Consider the following 16,815-nt stretch of genomic DNA (forward strand, 5'->3'; position numbering starts at 1 on the left):
TGGAGCAAGGAAGAAGAAGAAGAAGATTGTAAAGTATTGCATTAAAGTATATTCAATTTGTAATGTAATATTAAAAAAATATCTTTATTTCAGACCAGGAGCGATCCATATTTGGTTAGTAACATTTTAGCCTTAACACTATGTTAGTAACCTATATCTACTTAGACCTCCCAATGAGTACTTCTGCCCAGTAACTAATGAGCGGGCAGTTGAGGCGCTCAATATAATTTTCATTGATAATATTAACTTACAATTTGATTCCTAATTTTATCATAAAAAAATAAAATCAAACCTTTTCTTCATATTTTAGCCCATATAACCCCATTGTCGTAAACGACCCACTGAATAGGAATCGCTCCTACTCATTAAAATTTGCAGGGAATGAGCCTGAGTTCAGAGCTAAAACAAGTTTTGGGCATATATGGGTTAGATATGCTATGATAATTATCATTCTCAATCCAATAAACTAAAATATGTTATAAAATTTAATGGGTCACATCTCTATTTATGTTAGGTACACATAAAAAAATATTTATCCATATTGAAAAACACAATTGTCAAGGAATGTCCATTTTGCTTAGCCTCAATATGAAATCTAGGAGATACATTTGCACTTTAACTTCAATAGGTTTATTTGTGACAAAAAACCCCGGCACTCCAGCTTTTTCCAGTGTCACTTGTTGATCGCTCACCTGCAAAATGATTAACATTTAAAAAAATTGTGACTAAAAGCACTTTACTTTTAAGGACAAGGGATTTGCTCTTTAGCCAACGATACCTAGTTGCAATCCTCTTAACTCCTTTTAAAAGAGATGAGAGGTCTGCAACTAGCTGACAATATGGCATATGTAAGCCATATAGATAGTGATGTTGGCATAGTTGGAAATATATATGGTCAATACAGAAGTGGAGTAGTGTTATTGATAATATTTTCAAAGTACAGTATAAACTCTATATAGCAACACTCAAGGGACCAGACACTTTTGGATGTTAAAGAGAATGTTAAACAGAGAGAAGTAAATATTAAATTAAACCAACTAGAGCCAAAAATGTTGATGTTAGTGTAAGGCCTGAGTGGACGCTCGAGTTGGGGGTGCAGTGGAGCGGAGCGCACGGCGCGCATGTTAAACAAATGCGAGCGGCCTCCATACACACTGCTCAAACCCCTTAGATGCCACACTGCACGCCCTGCTGAACGCTCTGCTTCGAGCGTCCACTCAAGGCCTTACACTTATAGGAAGTGAAACATTATATCAAGTGACGTTTTTATGCGGTTTACACTGTAGTTGTATGCTGCTACCTGTTTTATTGCTATCTCTAGTTCATATTAATTAATACCGAACGAGATTTAAACAAATTGCTTTAAATTGGTGTATTTTCAATTTATCGTCTAATTATGTCACTTGCTTGACGTTTTTGCTTTTGTTATTATTGTTTAATATTAACATTAAGCGAACTTGCCCAAGTTTGACGATCACTGACCGGCCCACCTGGGCAGTCTTTTGTTTTGCGCTCGGTCTTATCGCCATCTGCATTTGCTACCTCTTGTTTACGCCTCGCTCACTGTTCACTACCTACCTCTTTTCTTTATATTCATTGAATATTGCCTTTAATCATTTATTCTTTCGCGCTTATTATAACGTCCTTATGGCTTATTATAACTGTATGATTGACTCGCAAGCATCTATTATTTTTTTCATAATGAGAATACCGTTGTTTTGTCAATGTTGGGTGATGCAGTATTATATTTACTTCTATTTTTACTCAATTTTAGTCATTAAATTAATCTCAAATGGGTAGTTCAGTAATAGATAAACATCCTTGTATTTATTATCAGAACGTTAGGGGGTTGAGGTCTAAAACTTTTACATTTTACCGTAATCTTAGTACGGCATCTTTTGACATAATAATTCTAACGGAGACGTGGCTGGTGGACGGTGTGTTGGACTCGGAATTGTTCGACGACCGGTATGTGGTCTGGCGGCGGGACCGGGATCTCGCCCTGACCGGTCAAAGCCGCGGGGGCGGTGTGCTCATCGCCACCCGTCGGGAACTACCTGTGACCCCGCAGCCGACGTTCCAGTCGTCTGCTGAGGATTTGTGGGTTACACTTTCGCTTAAGGACACCTCCAATAGGTTAGTAAAAGTTCATTTGTGCGTACTATATTTGTGTAATCAAAATAATGGTAACTCATTTTCACAACAATTAGCTAACTTCTTAAATAAATTAAGTGAGTTGATGTTACATCGTCCAGATGACAAGTTTATAATAATTGGTGATTTTAATATGAGCGGTATCCGGTGGATAGGTCGAGACTCGGTGATGGTTCCGTCTTCCTATGCTAGTAATGATGAATGTAGCCTAATCGATGAAATTCATACTCTGAATCTAAATCAATATAACGGTATTTTAAACCGGTTCGGTAAGTTACTGGACTTAGTATTATCTAATGATTTTGTACGCGTTAGTAGTTGTGATGTACCCCTAGTTCCTATTGACCCGTATCATGACCCCTTAACTATTCGAATTAAGTTAACCACTGTCCTCCCGCTTCATACAGCCCCTCGGGTTAAATATTTTTACAACAAAGGTGACTACACGTCTATTAATAACGAGCTAGCTACCATCAATTGGGAGACTGAGTTTTCCGACCGTACTTTAGACCAGGCTTTGGATTTCTTTTACGTAACTTTTAAGAAACTTAGGGATAAATTTATACCCAGTAAAATAATTAAAAAGGATAACTATCCGGTATGGTATTCCGTTTCCTTGAAGAAAGTAATTAAAGAAAAATACAAATATTTCAGGAAATATAAAATATACAAGAATCTATCAGACTTAATTTCATATAACGTTCTTAGGGAAAGAGTACGTAAATTAGAAGATACATGCTTTACTTCGTATATACACCGGGTAGAAAATAATATTGCCACTAACCCTAAACAATTTTGGTCTTTTGTGAAGTCTCGTTCATCCTCTCAGAGTTTACCCAGCAGCCTTAAGTATGGAAACAGAATATTTAATTCAGGCTTAGATATTTGCAATGCTTTCTCAGATTATTTTTCTACCACCTTCAGAGCCTCAAATAATAATAATACCGATCATTCACCCTATCCCAGGTATGACTCAGTGGCTAGTTTAAATAGCATTGAAATTAATCCGGACGTTGTCTCTAATATACTACTAAAATTAGATCCTTCTAAATCAGCGGGTCCTGATGAGCTACCTGCCCAGTTCCTAATTAACTGTGCTAAGAGCTTGGTGTGTCCCATTGTTTTACTCTTTCGGCGTTCATTCGCCGAGTGCTCAATTCCCTCAATATGGAAGTCGGCTTTTATCACCCCCGTTCACAAAAAGGGTCCGAAGACGGAAATAACTAACTATAGACCAATATCGAAATTATGTATACTTTCAAAAGTGCTAGAAAAAATTGTGTTTCAACAAGTATACGATACTTTTAAACTTTCTTTTAGTGATTATCAGCACGGTTTTTTGCAACGAAGGTCAACTGTATCCAATCTTGTTTTACTTAATGATTATGTCACTGAAGCTATGGATAGTGGGCTTCAGGTTGACGTCATATATACTGACTACAGCAAGTGTTTCGATAGAATTGATCATAGGTTGCTTATATCAAAGTTATATGACATGGGAATACATGGGGATTTACTGAGGTGGTTCTCCTCTTATATCAATAATAGGTCTCAGGCTGTCGTGGTCAACAACTATATATCTGGATGGGTATCAGTCCCAAGCGGCGTCCCGCAAGGGTCACTGCTCGGTCCGTTATTATTCAACATTTTTGTTAACGATATAGGCAAGTGTTTTTTGCACTCTAAACTTCTCTGCTTTGCAGATGACATGAAGATCATTAACGAGATAAAATGCAACCATGACTCAATATTATTGCAGTCCGATCTTGAACGTCTCGATGAGTACTGTGAAGTGAATAAGTTAGAGCTTAATCCCTCAAAGTGCTTTTCAATTACATTTTCCCGTCAACGCAATGTAACCTCCACATCATATACAATAAAGGGTCACCCGCTTGAGAAAGTAACTTATATGAAGGATTTGGGTATTATTCACGATTCTAAACTTATATTTGACAAGCACATAGATAGTATTATTAGTGGAGCACTAAAAGCGCTAGGCTTTATAATGAGAAATTCTATATACTTCACCCAAGCTAAAACCCTGAAAGTGCTTTATTGCGCATATGTGCGGAGTAAACTGGAGTACGCGTCACAGGTCTGGAACCCCTGCTATAATACTTACGTTGACCGAATCGAACGCGTTCAAAAAAAATTTATAAAATATTTATGCTTTAAACTGAAATATCCCTATAGCTCATCTAATTATTTAAGTATTTGTAAGAAACACCATCTAGTCCCATTGCAAAAAAGACGTGACATATCTGATATTACCTTTCTCCTGAACATCACCAGTGGTGTAACTGACTGTTCCGAGCTACTTAGTAAACTTTCTTTTATTACCCCCTATCGCTCTAAAAGGTACCATCCCCCAATATCTGTTAAGACTGCATCCTCCAAATATAGACAGAATAGCTTCCTGGTTCGCGCGAGTCGAAGGCTAAATGAGCTATCGAAAGAACTTGATATCGATATATTCAACTGTAAAGTTCCTAATGTGAGGCATAGTTTGGTTGAGCGGTGTTTTATGTGAGCGACATTTCTATTAATGTAATGTTACTCGTAGATGTAATCTTTTTTTCTTTTTTTTTTTTTTTTTGTTTCGTTTTCATTACGCGATGAAATGCATGGAATTTATCAACTTAGTGTATTGGCGCCTTGTCACTAAATATGTATTCTTCATTTGAATCTGATCAATTTTACTTTAGAGTGTTTTTTATCTGGAACTATGTGACCTCTGTTGTTATTGAATAAGTATACCTATAAGTAGAAGCCCCTAGAGGGGCTAATGAACTAAGTGTTCAAAACTTAGGATTATTGTAAGGCTTCCATCGCCATTAATTTTCAATTTGGTATGTTTTTTATTTTATGTTATTTTTTCTCTCTTTTTTGTACGCATGTGTGTGTGCGTAAGTGTTAGCATTAGTTTAAAATTGAATATTTTGTTACTACCTGTGAGTTCCTGTAATTGGCTTCCTGTTTTAATCTTGTTGTTTATTGTAAGTGTATAGCTGTTGGTTCTCCTTAACATAAATAAATAAATAAATAAATATTTTAAATTGTGTATGCTTGCTTAGCAACTTACTTTTTGATCCAACTGGATTACAAGTTTCATATCTGTTTGTTTAATTTCTTCTTTGTGTTTTGTGAATAATATTGCCTTCTGCAATTCTAATTCTTCTTGATTTGGAGTACTATTGACCATATTTTGAATTTCCACTGAAACAAGTGGTAATATTATAGTTTCTGGAGGTTATTTTTGTAAGTAATAAATCTTCACTCAAAAGAACTTAAAGCTGGATAAACTTTATGTAGACTTGACTAATACACGTGCAAATTATTTGTTTTGTACAGACAGTATCAAATGGATGAAGTGACAACCAAAGTGGCTCAATATTTGCAGGTGTGTATTGGTACACATGCTTAATTATTTTTATTGTAACAAAGGTGTAATGATATTTTTGGCTGCCACTATATATTTGATGCTGACTGTACATTCAATGAAATCTTCAATAACACAAATACTTGTAAAACTATAAACATAAGAACACATCTTACATGTATGTCTGCTTATTATTTGCAACCTTTGCTGGAACAAATGTTTTTCAGTTACATGTTGTATTTCCATTAAGCCTTTGACTATTTCAAAAACAGTGTCGTTCAAAAGACAGTTAGCTAGCCCAGAGAGAAGCTCAATGGGCACTCTCATCTGGTACTTGCTGAAAGAAGGATTGAGGTTATCATGAAGTTATTGTTGCTATCATATAAGTATCATAGTGGCTTGAATCGAGCTGGAACACAGATCCTTACGGTGGGAGCTCCCTGGCCATATCCTGTAATTGTTCCAATAAAAAATACAGTTTTCTTTGCAAGACTTCTGGTGTCTGTTCAACAAATTCCATTGTTTTCCATTAAAGTAGGTAAATGTAACTTTCAGAGTAAATATAAAATTACTATATCCTACTATTACTGCTAATCTTATTCAACGACATTGAGAAGGAGAAGAGAAACTGAGAAACACGAAATCCTCAAAGCAAGTACCCAAAGTTTCACATTACAATTTACAACATTTACAACACAACAAAATGAATGAATGAGGAAATAATGAAGTTAACAATTGTCAAAACACGAAATGAAAGCTTATATTCTTAACGTTTTAGAAAAGATCTCAAATGGCATGAGCAAATAATGGGAAAGAGAAGTATATAAATACCAATAAATACAATGCCGCGCGACGCTGTGCGGCGTAAGCGCCATCGACAATAAGGTCCCTTTTCATAGAAAATGCCCCATATTTGTCTCATTCTTGTGGTTATGGATGGTATAGAAAGGATGCCAATCTCTTATGGCAGAATTGTTGCAAAAGTGATCGCTTTCAGCTTTAAATAATAGTTTCTTATCTCTCCAGTGGCGCTTGTTAGGCTCTGGGACATGAGTAATGGTATAACATGAACCATATAAGGCAACAAATAACCCGACCAAATTACGTAGGTTGTTTTCGGTACTATTTCGGTGTATAGTGGCGCCGCCTAATTACTGTTTTTTGATGGACACTTCATACATAGAGATTTGGCTCCTTTATATAGTCTCCATGCTTGTGGTCTTTGCATTTAGGGCACTCCACACTCATGCGCGAATCGCGGCGCGAAGCGACTAGGCTGATAGGCTCCACATTCGCGTTCGCGCATGAGTGTGGAGGACCCTTTGAGATGTATAGCTCCCTCCACACTCGCTTCCCTCGCTCCGATTTCGCTGATTAGCGAACTAGACTCCACACTCGCGTTCGCGCCGCGATTCGCACACGAGTGTGGAGAGGCCTTATGAGTACTATTAGTCATTCTGTGGTATGGGCGCTCTATCTCTGACATTGACGGGATAAATTTGACAATGACGTGACAATCAAATCAAAACCATATCAAAACAGACTCAAGACTTCGAACGAGAAATTTTAATCGCTAACCCTTTGTGTTGTGTTAATCCCAAAAGTTGAAAAAAAGCTTAAAACTCGGAAGAATACTTACATTATTTCATTAGCAAAATCTGTTGGTGTGCAATTGTAATCAAGTTTTTAATGTGTTATATGGATTTTCATTGCTGAATAAGAACATAGTTCAATAGTTTTATCTCGAGTTCACTCAGGAATAACAACCAAAATGTACCGAAATGGCTTTATCTGCGTTGTCTTCATCTTGAACTTCCAATTATTTACAGCTGATGTGCCATTGTAAGTAGTACTTGTTTTGCTGCTGATTAATACATATCCTGAATTAAACTGAACATTTTTCTTTCTTCATAGGTACTTTCTGACCAACCATTCGGTTTAAAACTAGTAAACAATGTATATGTACCTACTGTAATTAGCAGTTAATAGAACTTATTATTCAACGATTTGCATTATCTTTTTAGGTCATTACTCTACAGAAATGCAGGTGGTGGTGGGTTATCTAATGACTCAGTCAAATGTACAGAACTGCTGAAAGCATTCGCTCATTCGGCTTCCAACTTGACAATGTGCTCCATTATTTATGCCAGGCCTGTACGGCTCTGTGAGAAGTGTGTCAATGAATATGTTAATTTTGTATTGGATTTCAATGAGTTTTTGAGTGCAGAGGATAATGGCACAACTTGCAAATCTTTATTTATATCTCAGGATACATTAGATGCGGTGCTTGAGTTTCAGACTCACATAGCATCTGTTTGGGATAAAGGAAATTGTAACAGTAAGTATCACATATTGTGAAGCATTTATTATTATTCACATAGAGATTTTTTTTGGGTGGATATTTTAGGTACAACAGGGCCCAGAGGATTAGTTAGTTCCCGATTCGCCAGATTCTTGTTTTGTAAAATTTTTGTTTATTTGTGACATACTAAAGTAAATCTGGTAAAACAAGAATCTGGCAAATCGGAAACTAATTCCCCAGAGGTATACAAAACCCGTCATCTCTATTTTTTTTTTTTATGGTGAACTGTAGAGTATAAACTGCACTTTGCTTAAACTGATTATATATTTCAGATTGTTTTGAGTGGGATGGAAGTATCCCTACAACATCCAATAATACAAAAAAGTTCGACAAATTACACAATGAAACTATGGTTTGTATTGTTGATAACGTACATAAATATGGTAATAAAACAGACAAGGTGTGTGAGAACTGTATGCAACTGTATGTTGAACTGGATGAGTTCTACAAGTCACTGAGCACTGATGGCATTGGTGTTGATAGTGTTTGTATGGATGTCGTGGACTTGGTGAGTTATCTCTATTTAATGTATAATACAACTGTTTAACCGATTTGTTGTGTGTTCTATTTTCAAAAACTTGGCTGTGGTGGGTGAACAATTGTCTCAATGACACGACAGGCGTGCCTTACGCCATAGAATATGATGGCACACCTTTTGTGTCATACGCCATACGTTAAAAACATTGATGACACGCCTGTTGTGCCGTCCGCACCTAACCGGTTGATACAGGACTCTTGGTTTTTTTTAAAGGTCATCATGCTTAATAAGTTCTTGGGGGCCAAGCCTTAATGGCTGCTGATGCTGTCATGGGCACTCCAACTTACTTTCTATTTCTACAGGTGGAGATCCCTGGTATTATATATCAGTATTCAATTTATGCTTGTTCATAAGCTTCCAAATGTGATACTTAAGACATAATTATACTTCATTGTAAACCGGTTTTTTAGAATTATATTTTTTTTAGATGAACACCACAAGGTCAGTATGGAGTAAAAACCTGGACTGCTGCAAGTTAAGAAGGGCTCCAGAAATAGTATTCTTGTGCTGTTCTGCTATTATATCAGCTCTGCCAGTACTCTTCTATTTAGCTATGAGATATTGTGGGCCAATAAGAGATTTGCCTAATGTTTTGAAACGTAAGTATGGTTATACAGAGAATAGTTCATATATTTAACCTTTCGTATGCTTAGGAGCAGATCTGCTCCATATTCTATATATATTCAACTTAAACATGAAGTTGTCACGACTGCTATTTTTATTGAAGATCCCTGCAGTCTTAACAATTATAAGTTTAACATATGTAATTGTATAATCAGTATGGTCAAAGAAATGTATCTTTGGTATAGTTAACTGTACAAACTGATTTCTGTTTAGGAAAGGCTTTAGAATAACATCTTTATTTTTGTGTAGGTAAATAATGGATTAATTTTACTTCATCCATTTAATTTGTTGATAACTCTTAATTCCAGAATCCAGATTCAAGCAGACATTCATGAGGTCCAGTACTGGGAGGATTAATTAACACTTTCACTGCAAACAACTTGCTAGGTGGCTTCTTTTGTATAGCAGTCGGTAAACTAGGCAATGAGTGTTAAAAGTAATTATAAATAAGGGACAAACATATTTTGTAAAATAATGCCAAAGAAATCAGAAATAAAAGACATTATTTTGTTAACATCTGTATTTTATTGTTGCATTCCAGAAAGGCTATCACAATTGGCAGTGACTTCACAGCAAGACTTGTTTTCTTCATGCTGTATTGGATATTTGCGATGAAAAATTTGTTGCATGATAACATGACCAGTTGTCCTAGCCATGCCGGAATAATAGATTGTCCTTAGGCACATCATTCATAGAGTTGTAGTTGTACATTGTAATATTATTGCATTTTAAAACTCATCTAAAAAGTTTTATCTGTGTCTCGCTTTCTTGTTATTATTCTTCTTCACACTACTGCTACTATTACTATTATTTAGTTTATGTTTTAATGAGTTTGGTGTTGTGTCTCCCTTGTTCATCATGTTCATACTTGAATCTTTGTCTTTAGGGGTACCAGGTCTGCTGTCTAGACCAACAGCAGACAGCATTTTGCTGTCACTGCCAAATGCTTTTTGCAGCATCCCAGAAGAGACAGCTATTTTCTGGGTAGCATTTTGTTTAGTTTGAGAATGGCTGATGACCTTTTCTATGCCATTAGTATGTTGTTTGCCAGAAGGCTTAGAGGCAATGCTTTCTGTAGAACCATGAATTGTTGTGTGGTTCAAACTGCCAATGTTCAAGTTGGAGCTGATTTGTGTGTCTGATGAATCCTCATTTGTTTGAGACTCCGTTTCACTATGCCTTTCATCTGTAAAGAAATGGTAACAAAATCATTAAGTATTATCTTGATAATGGTGTTTAGTTGCGACATCATAAATATTAATATACTTACTCTTTGCTTCCGCTGGATCAACAAGTCCACTAACAGCCTGCAAAAAATTTGAAGTCAATAAATGAAATATTATAACTATTATTAAGTGTTTTAAACTACTAGTAGATTTAGAGAGGAACTTACTGCCATAGACGTAATGGAAGACTTAGAAAACAGTCGTTCAGCTTCTTTGAATTTCCGATTGCGCTTGTCTGCTTTTGAATTGGTGCTCTTGTTTGTAGTCAGGTATCGGTCCCAGCCACGGATTATGTTGCCATAGAGTTGCGTGTCTTCTAGGTAGGATCCTTCAAAGGCATATATTTGCCGTTCCAAGTTAGCCAGTGTCTCCTAAAAAGCAATAAATTTATAGAAACATCTCTGTATGTTTATGTTCATGATGTGTGAATGTGGTGTCATTTATAGGAGGTAATATTGTAAGACATTCCAAATACATTTTTTAGAATATTTGTGTATACTAACAGCCACTTCAGCCTTTCTCTTTACTAAATCAGCAAGTTCTGCTCTTGTGTCAGCAACAGACGCAGAACTTTGTTTTGACGCCATATTGATTTTAGCAGCGCGTACACTTTGGGTTTCATCAACAGGGCTTTGCGGTGACACAACCATATCGTTATTTGGTGATTATTTACTTGCTCATAATATCAAAAACAGTGATCAAATTAATACAGCAAAACTTTATATCACAACATAAAACGATAAAATAGGCACACAATATCCATTTCCAAGAAGCACTCGCTTTCACTTTTGACAGATAAGAAAAGACAAGACAACCAATGGGTGAACGAACTGAAGAATGATTAGAACGAATGTTTTTTTTCTATTTGAGCAATAGTTTAGTGCTGTTGAGTGTTGCATACTAGTAGTGTTTTAATGGTTGTGCCGAACAGTGCAGTTTTGACACCACTATCACCACTGACAGTAGGGTAGAGGCGAGCACGAGCAGATGAAAATATTGAAAATGAAATTGAAATGTGATAAAGTTTGTGCCTGATTTATTGTATCATTTGTATGTTTTTACTAATATGAATGAAATACTTAACTAATAATTTAAATGAACTATACTTGTCCATCATATAATATTCTATGAACTTTGTAAGTTTGGTGTATATTTTCGTCTCATATTCATCAAAGTAGGATTGTAGTTTAAGTATATAACATCTTATCTTTCAGGCAAACAAATTTCAAGGCAGATATGATAGATTCGACACTTAAGAAATGGCTATAAGTTACATTCCCCGTGTGACACAGGTATACAAAACCATATTGACAATAATATTCTTAAACAATATGTTTATTCTTTAGTGCAAAAAGTGTATTTTATTGTTTACATTCTAGTTGGACGCGGGCGAGTTAGATGAGCAGCTGGAAGAGCTGCTTAAACAACAATTATTTAATGCTACAAAATATTTAGAGGTTTGTTTAATCATATATTTTGTTAAATTAGAACTGAATTTCACTGTAGTAAACATTGAGTTATTATTACTGTAGACAACATACCAAACAATGAAATTGTCGCAATCACAACCTGCACCACGCGACCAAAAAGCGCGTAAGCGCTGTAAAATTCATAGCGCTTACACGTTTAGGTCGCAAGATTCACGCTCTGCTTCTATGGTTTGATGCCAAATCGGCAGCAACTCATGGCGCAAAATACTGGTTCTCTTTGCCGGTTCTATACGTTAGTTATAATAGTTCAATGATAGTAAATTAATATAATGATTTCAGCCAGGTATTCTGCAGCCAGTACTACCTGAATTAGAACTACTTCTCCGAACATGGATATTCAAATATTCAGTCTATGACAACAAATGCACTTTCGGACAAAAAATGCTTTCGTTGAAATATAACACAAATAACTTCTCCAAGTCCAAACTTTACTGGTATTATGGGTACACAATTGCATTAAAATATTTAAAAGATAGAGCTATATATAGTTGGACTTCTAATACTAAAGTACAGAATTTTGTACAGCAGTTAGAAACATTTCAGTTACTTGGAGACATTTTAAATTTTCTAAGGTTTATAAGAAGTGGCAAATATCCAGTGCTCGTAGATTTTATTTTGGGTTTGGAGTTGACGGCGGATAAGCTCACAAGAGAGGATCTGACTGATTTGTCATGGACACGAGAACTTCTATGGCATAATTTTATTGTAAGTATTTTTAAATATTTTTGTTCTTCATAATAATTATCATAATAACCTTTATTGCGGAAACTAAAAATTTTGGTCCATTTTTCCTTACTATCCCGTGTCATATGTATGTCATTTATCAGCTGCATTTCAAAACCCATTCACTTTCATATGTTTGACCATTATAAGTGCTTGGCTTAGTACACTCAAAGATAGATATAACTCCGTAATAGATGGATACAGTCTAAGGAAAAAACGTGCCTCGAAAATCAAGAAAATTTGATTCTCGCTCAGAGGGCGCTACTAGCTTTGGCCTACAGTCATATAGATGGCGTTGACGGTTTCGTTTGTTATTTAACAATTTTAAAGCATATCAGTGAAAGAACATGGGTCAAAATCATAAAAATAATTAATGCAAATAAAAAAAAACATTTATCCATATTTAAATACATTTTATCGTATTTTTATAAATCTTCATTTTTAGTTTTAAAGTGTGTCGATGGCAGTGAATTTACTGTGGTTACAAAATTTACTATGACAGTACTGCTCTAGTATAAGTTACTCTATGGTACACTAAATTTTTTTTAAATATTTTAACAAAAGCCCCTGTATCTTTTTTAGGAACTAATAGGCACCATCATATCTTTGATGAACATATTTGGTCTCGGAAGACGGCTCAGCAACATATTGAAGTATATGTGGTGGCATGTGAAGCCAGTGTTAAAGCCAGGGCCACCCCTTATGACCCACCTCACTGTATGTGCCTGTTGCTCTACCAGACCGGTTTTACCCCATACCATGGGCTGCTCACATATCTTCTGCTATTATTGCCTTTCGGTGAGATTGCCTTTGTGCCCTTTTTGATTACCTATGTACAGACAAACAATTTGATTTCGGACCAGTTTTATTCCTTGCCATACTGACAATAATGTGTTTTTCACATGTCTTTCATATTTATTGTCACTGTGACATGGGACTTGTTGTGAAGTGTAATAGAAGTCAAATTGGTTGTCCATACATTAAACACTACATTTCATTGAAATAATTATGAAATTTGGTTGCCAACATGCTTGATTTATAAATCATTTATAAATCTGGGATTTATATTCAATATTTGCTCGGAAAACATAAAAACTCAAAAATGCGCGTTTTTCCAGAGATAAGACCTAGCTAAATCGATTTTTCGCCCCCGAAAACTCCCGTATAGCAAATTTCATCGAAATCGTTAGAGCCGTTTCCGAGATCCCCGAATACGAAACGAGCAGTTCTTGTATACACGGTGTTACTTGAGCCACTAAAAACCTGAGACACCCCAACAATTTTTATTTATTTTGAACTCATCTTGAGTATTTATTCTTTAATCCGATAAATATTTAAAAAAAATATTACTTGTTTAGATTTCTTAACAATTCTATTCAACTGGTAATTCTACACAAGATGCTTCGTCGTGTTAGTGACATCAAACAATTGCTAGTTACCATCGTAAACACTGTTACAGATCATTTGCATACCTTACTGCAACGAGATAAGGTTTACCAATGGCCAGTTAAGGGTGTTGCTCATTGACAAAGAACGTGTCAAATGCTAGTTATTGATATTGTTGCATTACAAACCTGTAGAATGGGCATGTAAAAATAATAAAAATTATAAAAAAAAAACTACCCCCCATTCAAATATAGCGCGATAGATTCTCCTATCGATACTGAACAAACTGTTTTTAGGTTTTCAGTGGGTCATGAAACGCCGTGTATACATATAAAGTATGTATAATATTCAATATAAATAAACTACCTGAAACCTGTAAATGAACAGTTCAGCTACTTAATGCAATACTTGTAAATAACTAGGCAAGTGTTTTAATAGTTTCTCTCTTTTATTTTCAGACCAATAGAATGCTAGATCCAGACTTTGCATGTCCTAAGTGCTTTTATATAGGAAAGGAGATAAATAGATTTACAATGGCTTAAATGATTAAGAGAAATTAACATTTTATTGATTTATGAGGTGGAGGTATTAATATTTAACAGCTGTGGAAGTGTGGACTAAGGACAAGGGTACAGTCAGCATGATCAGCATCAAATAGATAGTGACGGCCAAAGTGGCCGAATATATCGCAACACACCTTTGTTACCATATAAGTAAGTAATAAACTGTAACATTTGGTTTTATTTGTGATATTTGTTAAATATATCAATTTGACTATTAGGTACATTCAACTGATGTGACCTATTCATATAATTTAAACAACTAAGTCATCACAGTGTAGGAGGAACACCACAAAAACGTATAAATTGAAAATAATTATAATAGAGTAGCTGGTAATGTTGGTATTTGTATGTATCTCGTTGCCAGCCTTGTTTTCGAAGGATATTCTGCTCTCATAAGCCAATTAGCAATTAGCGGTATTGGTGACTTGTTATAAAACAAAATGGTAATATAAAATTGTTTATTGTGTACAATTTGTACAATCTACGTATTTTGTTTACAAACTGCTATCTTTTATTCAATCGTTACATTCGTACGCAATCTACTATGTATAATAATACTTACATGAGATACAGATACAAATCTTACATTAAATTACTTACAAACTATAGAGCACATTTAAACTAGGTCACTTTTTAGGATAACTTGAGAAAATAACTTTTTAGTTTAGATAACTCAAGTTACTAAAATTACGAATCCGATGGAACTCCGGATGCGCTTCGATATGGTAAAAATATTAAATAAAAATCAATGAATCCATAGCATAGCGGGATTCCGAAATCTTCATACATCTATCCTTTTGCCGAACACTTTCCCTTATCTTCCTGCTGGAGGGACAGGGAAACAGTATGTAGGGCAAACCTTCACTTTTCGGTGATACTTGGTAATTCGGTGATACTGCATTATTATCTTACACAGCTCTCACCATGAGGAAATGCAAGCTATGAAATTGATGGCAGCTATTAGTTTTGATGCTTGCAATCGGGTTGGCAGTGATTTAATTGCTTACATTTCACCGTTGTGAGCTTAGCGTAAGATAATAACGCAGTATCACTGATAAGCCAAGGTTTGCCCTACCTACATTACTTTGACTCTCAGCAGAATATTTCCTGAAAAAAGGATAGATGTAATACCTCCATGTAATATCCCGTAGACCCCTACGACGAACGACCATCTTTTTCGCAATAAGCAATGTTGAAATGAGATAGATAACTAATAGAATAGACTATTATCCATTTCACATGCGCAGATGTCGCGGTGTCACTTGCTTGCCCCGGCTCCATAGTTGAGGTTAGCTACTGTCGAACGGCATATTCATTAAAGGCCCCGTTTAAGCTTCGTGTTCTTCTCTCACTCTCACTGAGCGTAAGCGTGAGCGAGATGGATGTGCCTGCTCGGGACCGCAGTCCCGTCAGTATCTTTCACTAGAGAAAATCTTCAAGATTGCTAATAAAATTTTTGCCAGCCGTATTGTGAATTTGTGATTTTAAAAAATGGTACGATTTTTCAAAAACTCCCGCTCTGAACTACGGCACCTTAAAGGAGCCCACTGACTATCAGTCCGCCGGACGATATCGGCCTGTTAGTTTTTCGGAACTGTCAAATTTTTGTTCTAACTGATATCGTCCAGCGGACTGATAGTCAGTGGGCCCCTTAAAGTTTCTGTTTGCTTAGGTACATGCTTAACATTTCTCAAGTAGTAACGACATGTGTGTCTTATTGCGTACACGCAATGCATATTAATTATAATTTAAAACAAACATTGCGGTCACGTCCGTTGATTATCTACTCATTGATTAGCTTCGGAAATGCTATTAAATTATTGATAAATAAAAAGTTGGCGCGTCCTGTTTTGGAAGAGGCCAAAAGTTATGGCACAATCCTATCCACATACAATCCATAAGAAGTAACTAAGTATTTACGATTTCTTACGAATCTATAAAGGAAATCTAGCAGTATTAAGTAGGTATCTATACTTAATACTAAAAAAATCTCAATAAACCTATAATTTCATTAAAATTCCTGTGTAATTTTAACAATTTCTAAAAGGCATACATATCATACGTACTACTGTTACATTGCACTAATGTTATTAAATTTAAGTAAGTAGTGAAAATTTAAACTAACTATTCTTTACAATTTTATTTTGCAGGGACTGAAAAATACATACCTATGTATTCTTTGGCACAGCGACCTTGTCAGTAGAAAAAGGCGACAAATAAAAAAATATAGCCGCGAAGAGTTGACTTCCCATAGAAAATTTAAATTTCGGGCTTTTTTCTGCTGACAAGTTGTGTGTGTTTCATGGTGTTTCAGTATAATTTTGCAAGCAGGCCTGATTTTTTGACATTAAATAAAACTATTTGTTAGCT

General features: G+C 35.5%; 5 protein-coding genes across 8 annotated transcripts in view; 2 read left to right on the top strand and 3 right to left on the bottom strand.

Annotated features, from left to right (window-relative positions):
• Positions 1 to 16,815, bottom strand: part of LOC134743136 (adult-specific cuticular protein ACP-20-like) — a 294,612-nt gene that overhangs the window by 233,613 nt on the left and 44,184 nt on the right. The window lies entirely within an intron of this gene.
• Positions 473 to 6,216, bottom strand: LOC134743042 (gonadal protein gdl). Its single transcript, XM_063676319.1, has 4 exons — positions 5,962 to 6,216; positions 5,710 to 5,870; positions 5,237 to 5,370; positions 473 to 692 (listed from the first exon to the last, which is right to left on the bottom strand). Exons 1-4 carry the CDS (start codon positions 6,051 to 6,053, stop codon positions 558 to 560), a joined length of 522 nt encoding a protein of 173 aa, XP_063532389.1. The 5' UTR covers positions 6,054 to 6,216; the 3' UTR covers positions 473 to 557.
• On the top strand, positions 7,061 to 9,571 carry LOC134743044 (osteopetrosis-associated transmembrane protein 1). The gene is made up of 5 exons (XM_063676320.1): positions 7,061 to 7,375; positions 7,558 to 7,871; positions 8,168 to 8,403; positions 8,861 to 9,032; positions 9,366 to 9,571. The coding sequence occupies exons 1-5, from the start codon at positions 7,305 to 7,307 to the stop codon at positions 9,416 to 9,418; spliced, it is 846 nt and encodes a 281-aa protein (XP_063532390.1). The 5' UTR covers positions 7,061 to 7,304; the 3' UTR covers positions 9,419 to 9,571.
• Positions 9,560 to 11,078, bottom strand: LOC134743045 (chromatin modification-related protein MEAF6). Its single transcript, XM_063676321.1, has 4 exons — positions 10,787 to 11,078; positions 10,451 to 10,654; positions 10,328 to 10,364; positions 9,560 to 10,243 (listed from the first exon to the last, which is right to left on the bottom strand). Exons 1-4 carry the CDS (start codon positions 10,931 to 10,933, stop codon positions 9,807 to 9,809), a joined length of 825 nt encoding a protein of 274 aa, XP_063532391.1. The 5' UTR covers positions 10,934 to 11,078; the 3' UTR covers positions 9,560 to 9,806.
• Positions 11,252 to 16,815, top strand: part of LOC134743119 (cuticle protein 7-like) — a 44,197-nt gene continuing 38,633 nt past the window's right edge. The window contains exons 1-6 of one of the 4 annotated variants that reach the window (XM_063676456.1): positions 11,254 to 11,419; positions 11,498 to 11,575; positions 11,663 to 11,740; positions 12,053 to 12,478; positions 13,079 to 13,294; positions 14,341 to 14,946. In XM_063676456.1, coding sequence (XP_063532526.1) covers positions 11,543 to 11,575; positions 11,663 to 11,740; positions 12,053 to 12,478; positions 13,079 to 13,294; positions 14,341 to 14,424 — 837 coding nt within the window. In that variant the 5' untranslated portion in view covers positions 11,254 to 11,419; positions 11,498 to 11,542 and the 3' untranslated portion in view covers positions 14,425 to 14,946. Of the gene's footprint in view, positions 11,420 to 11,497; positions 11,576 to 11,662; positions 11,741 to 12,052; positions 12,479 to 13,078; positions 13,295 to 14,340; positions 14,947 to 16,815 lie in introns of those variants that run through there. The other 3 variants (XM_063676457.1, XM_063676458.1, XM_063676459.1) reach the window with 3 other exon arrangements.

Source organism: Cydia strobilella, chromosome 7, assembly GCF_947568885.1.
Source record: "Cydia strobilella chromosome 7, ilCydStro3.1, whole genome shotgun sequence".
Classification (NCBI taxonomy): Eukaryota; Metazoa; Arthropoda; class Insecta; order Lepidoptera; family Tortricidae; genus Cydia; species Cydia strobilella.

Coding starts and splice junctions, on each gene's coding strand:
- LOC134743042 (XM_063676319.1), bottom strand. CDS start 6,053: ATGGAATTTGTTGAACAGACACCAGAAGTCTTGCAAAGAAAACTGTAT. Junction 5,871..5,961: donor ATGGCCAGGGAGCTCCCACC/GTAAGGATCTGT, acceptor TCCTTCTTTCAG/CAAGTACCAGATGAGAGTGC. Junction 693..5,236: donor TAATCCAGTTGGATCAAAAA/GTAAGTTGCTAA, acceptor ATCATTTTGCAG/GTGAGCGATCAACAAGTGAC.
- LOC134743044 (XM_063676320.1), top strand. CDS start 7,305: ATGTACCGAAATGGCTTTATCTGCGTTGTCTTCATCTTGAACTTCCAA. Junction 7,376..7,557: donor TTTACAGCTGATGTGCCATT/GTAAGTAGTACT, acceptor TTATCTTTTTAG/GTCATTACTCTACAGAAATG. Junction 8,404..8,860: donor GTATGGATGTCGTGGACTTG/GTGAGTTATCTC, acceptor TATTTTTTTTAG/ATGAACACCACAAGGTCAGT.
- LOC134743045 (XM_063676321.1), bottom strand. CDS start 10,933: ATGGTTGTGTCACCGCAAAGCCCTGTTGATGAAACCCAAAGTGTACGC. Junction 10,365..10,450: donor CTTCCATTACGTCTATGGCA/GTAAGTTCCTCT, acceptor AATTTTTTGCAG/GCTGTTAGTGGACTTGTTGA. Junction 10,244..10,327: donor TGATCCAGCGGAAGCAAAGA/GTAAGTATATTA, acceptor ATTTCTTTACAG/ATGAAAGGCATAGTGAAACG.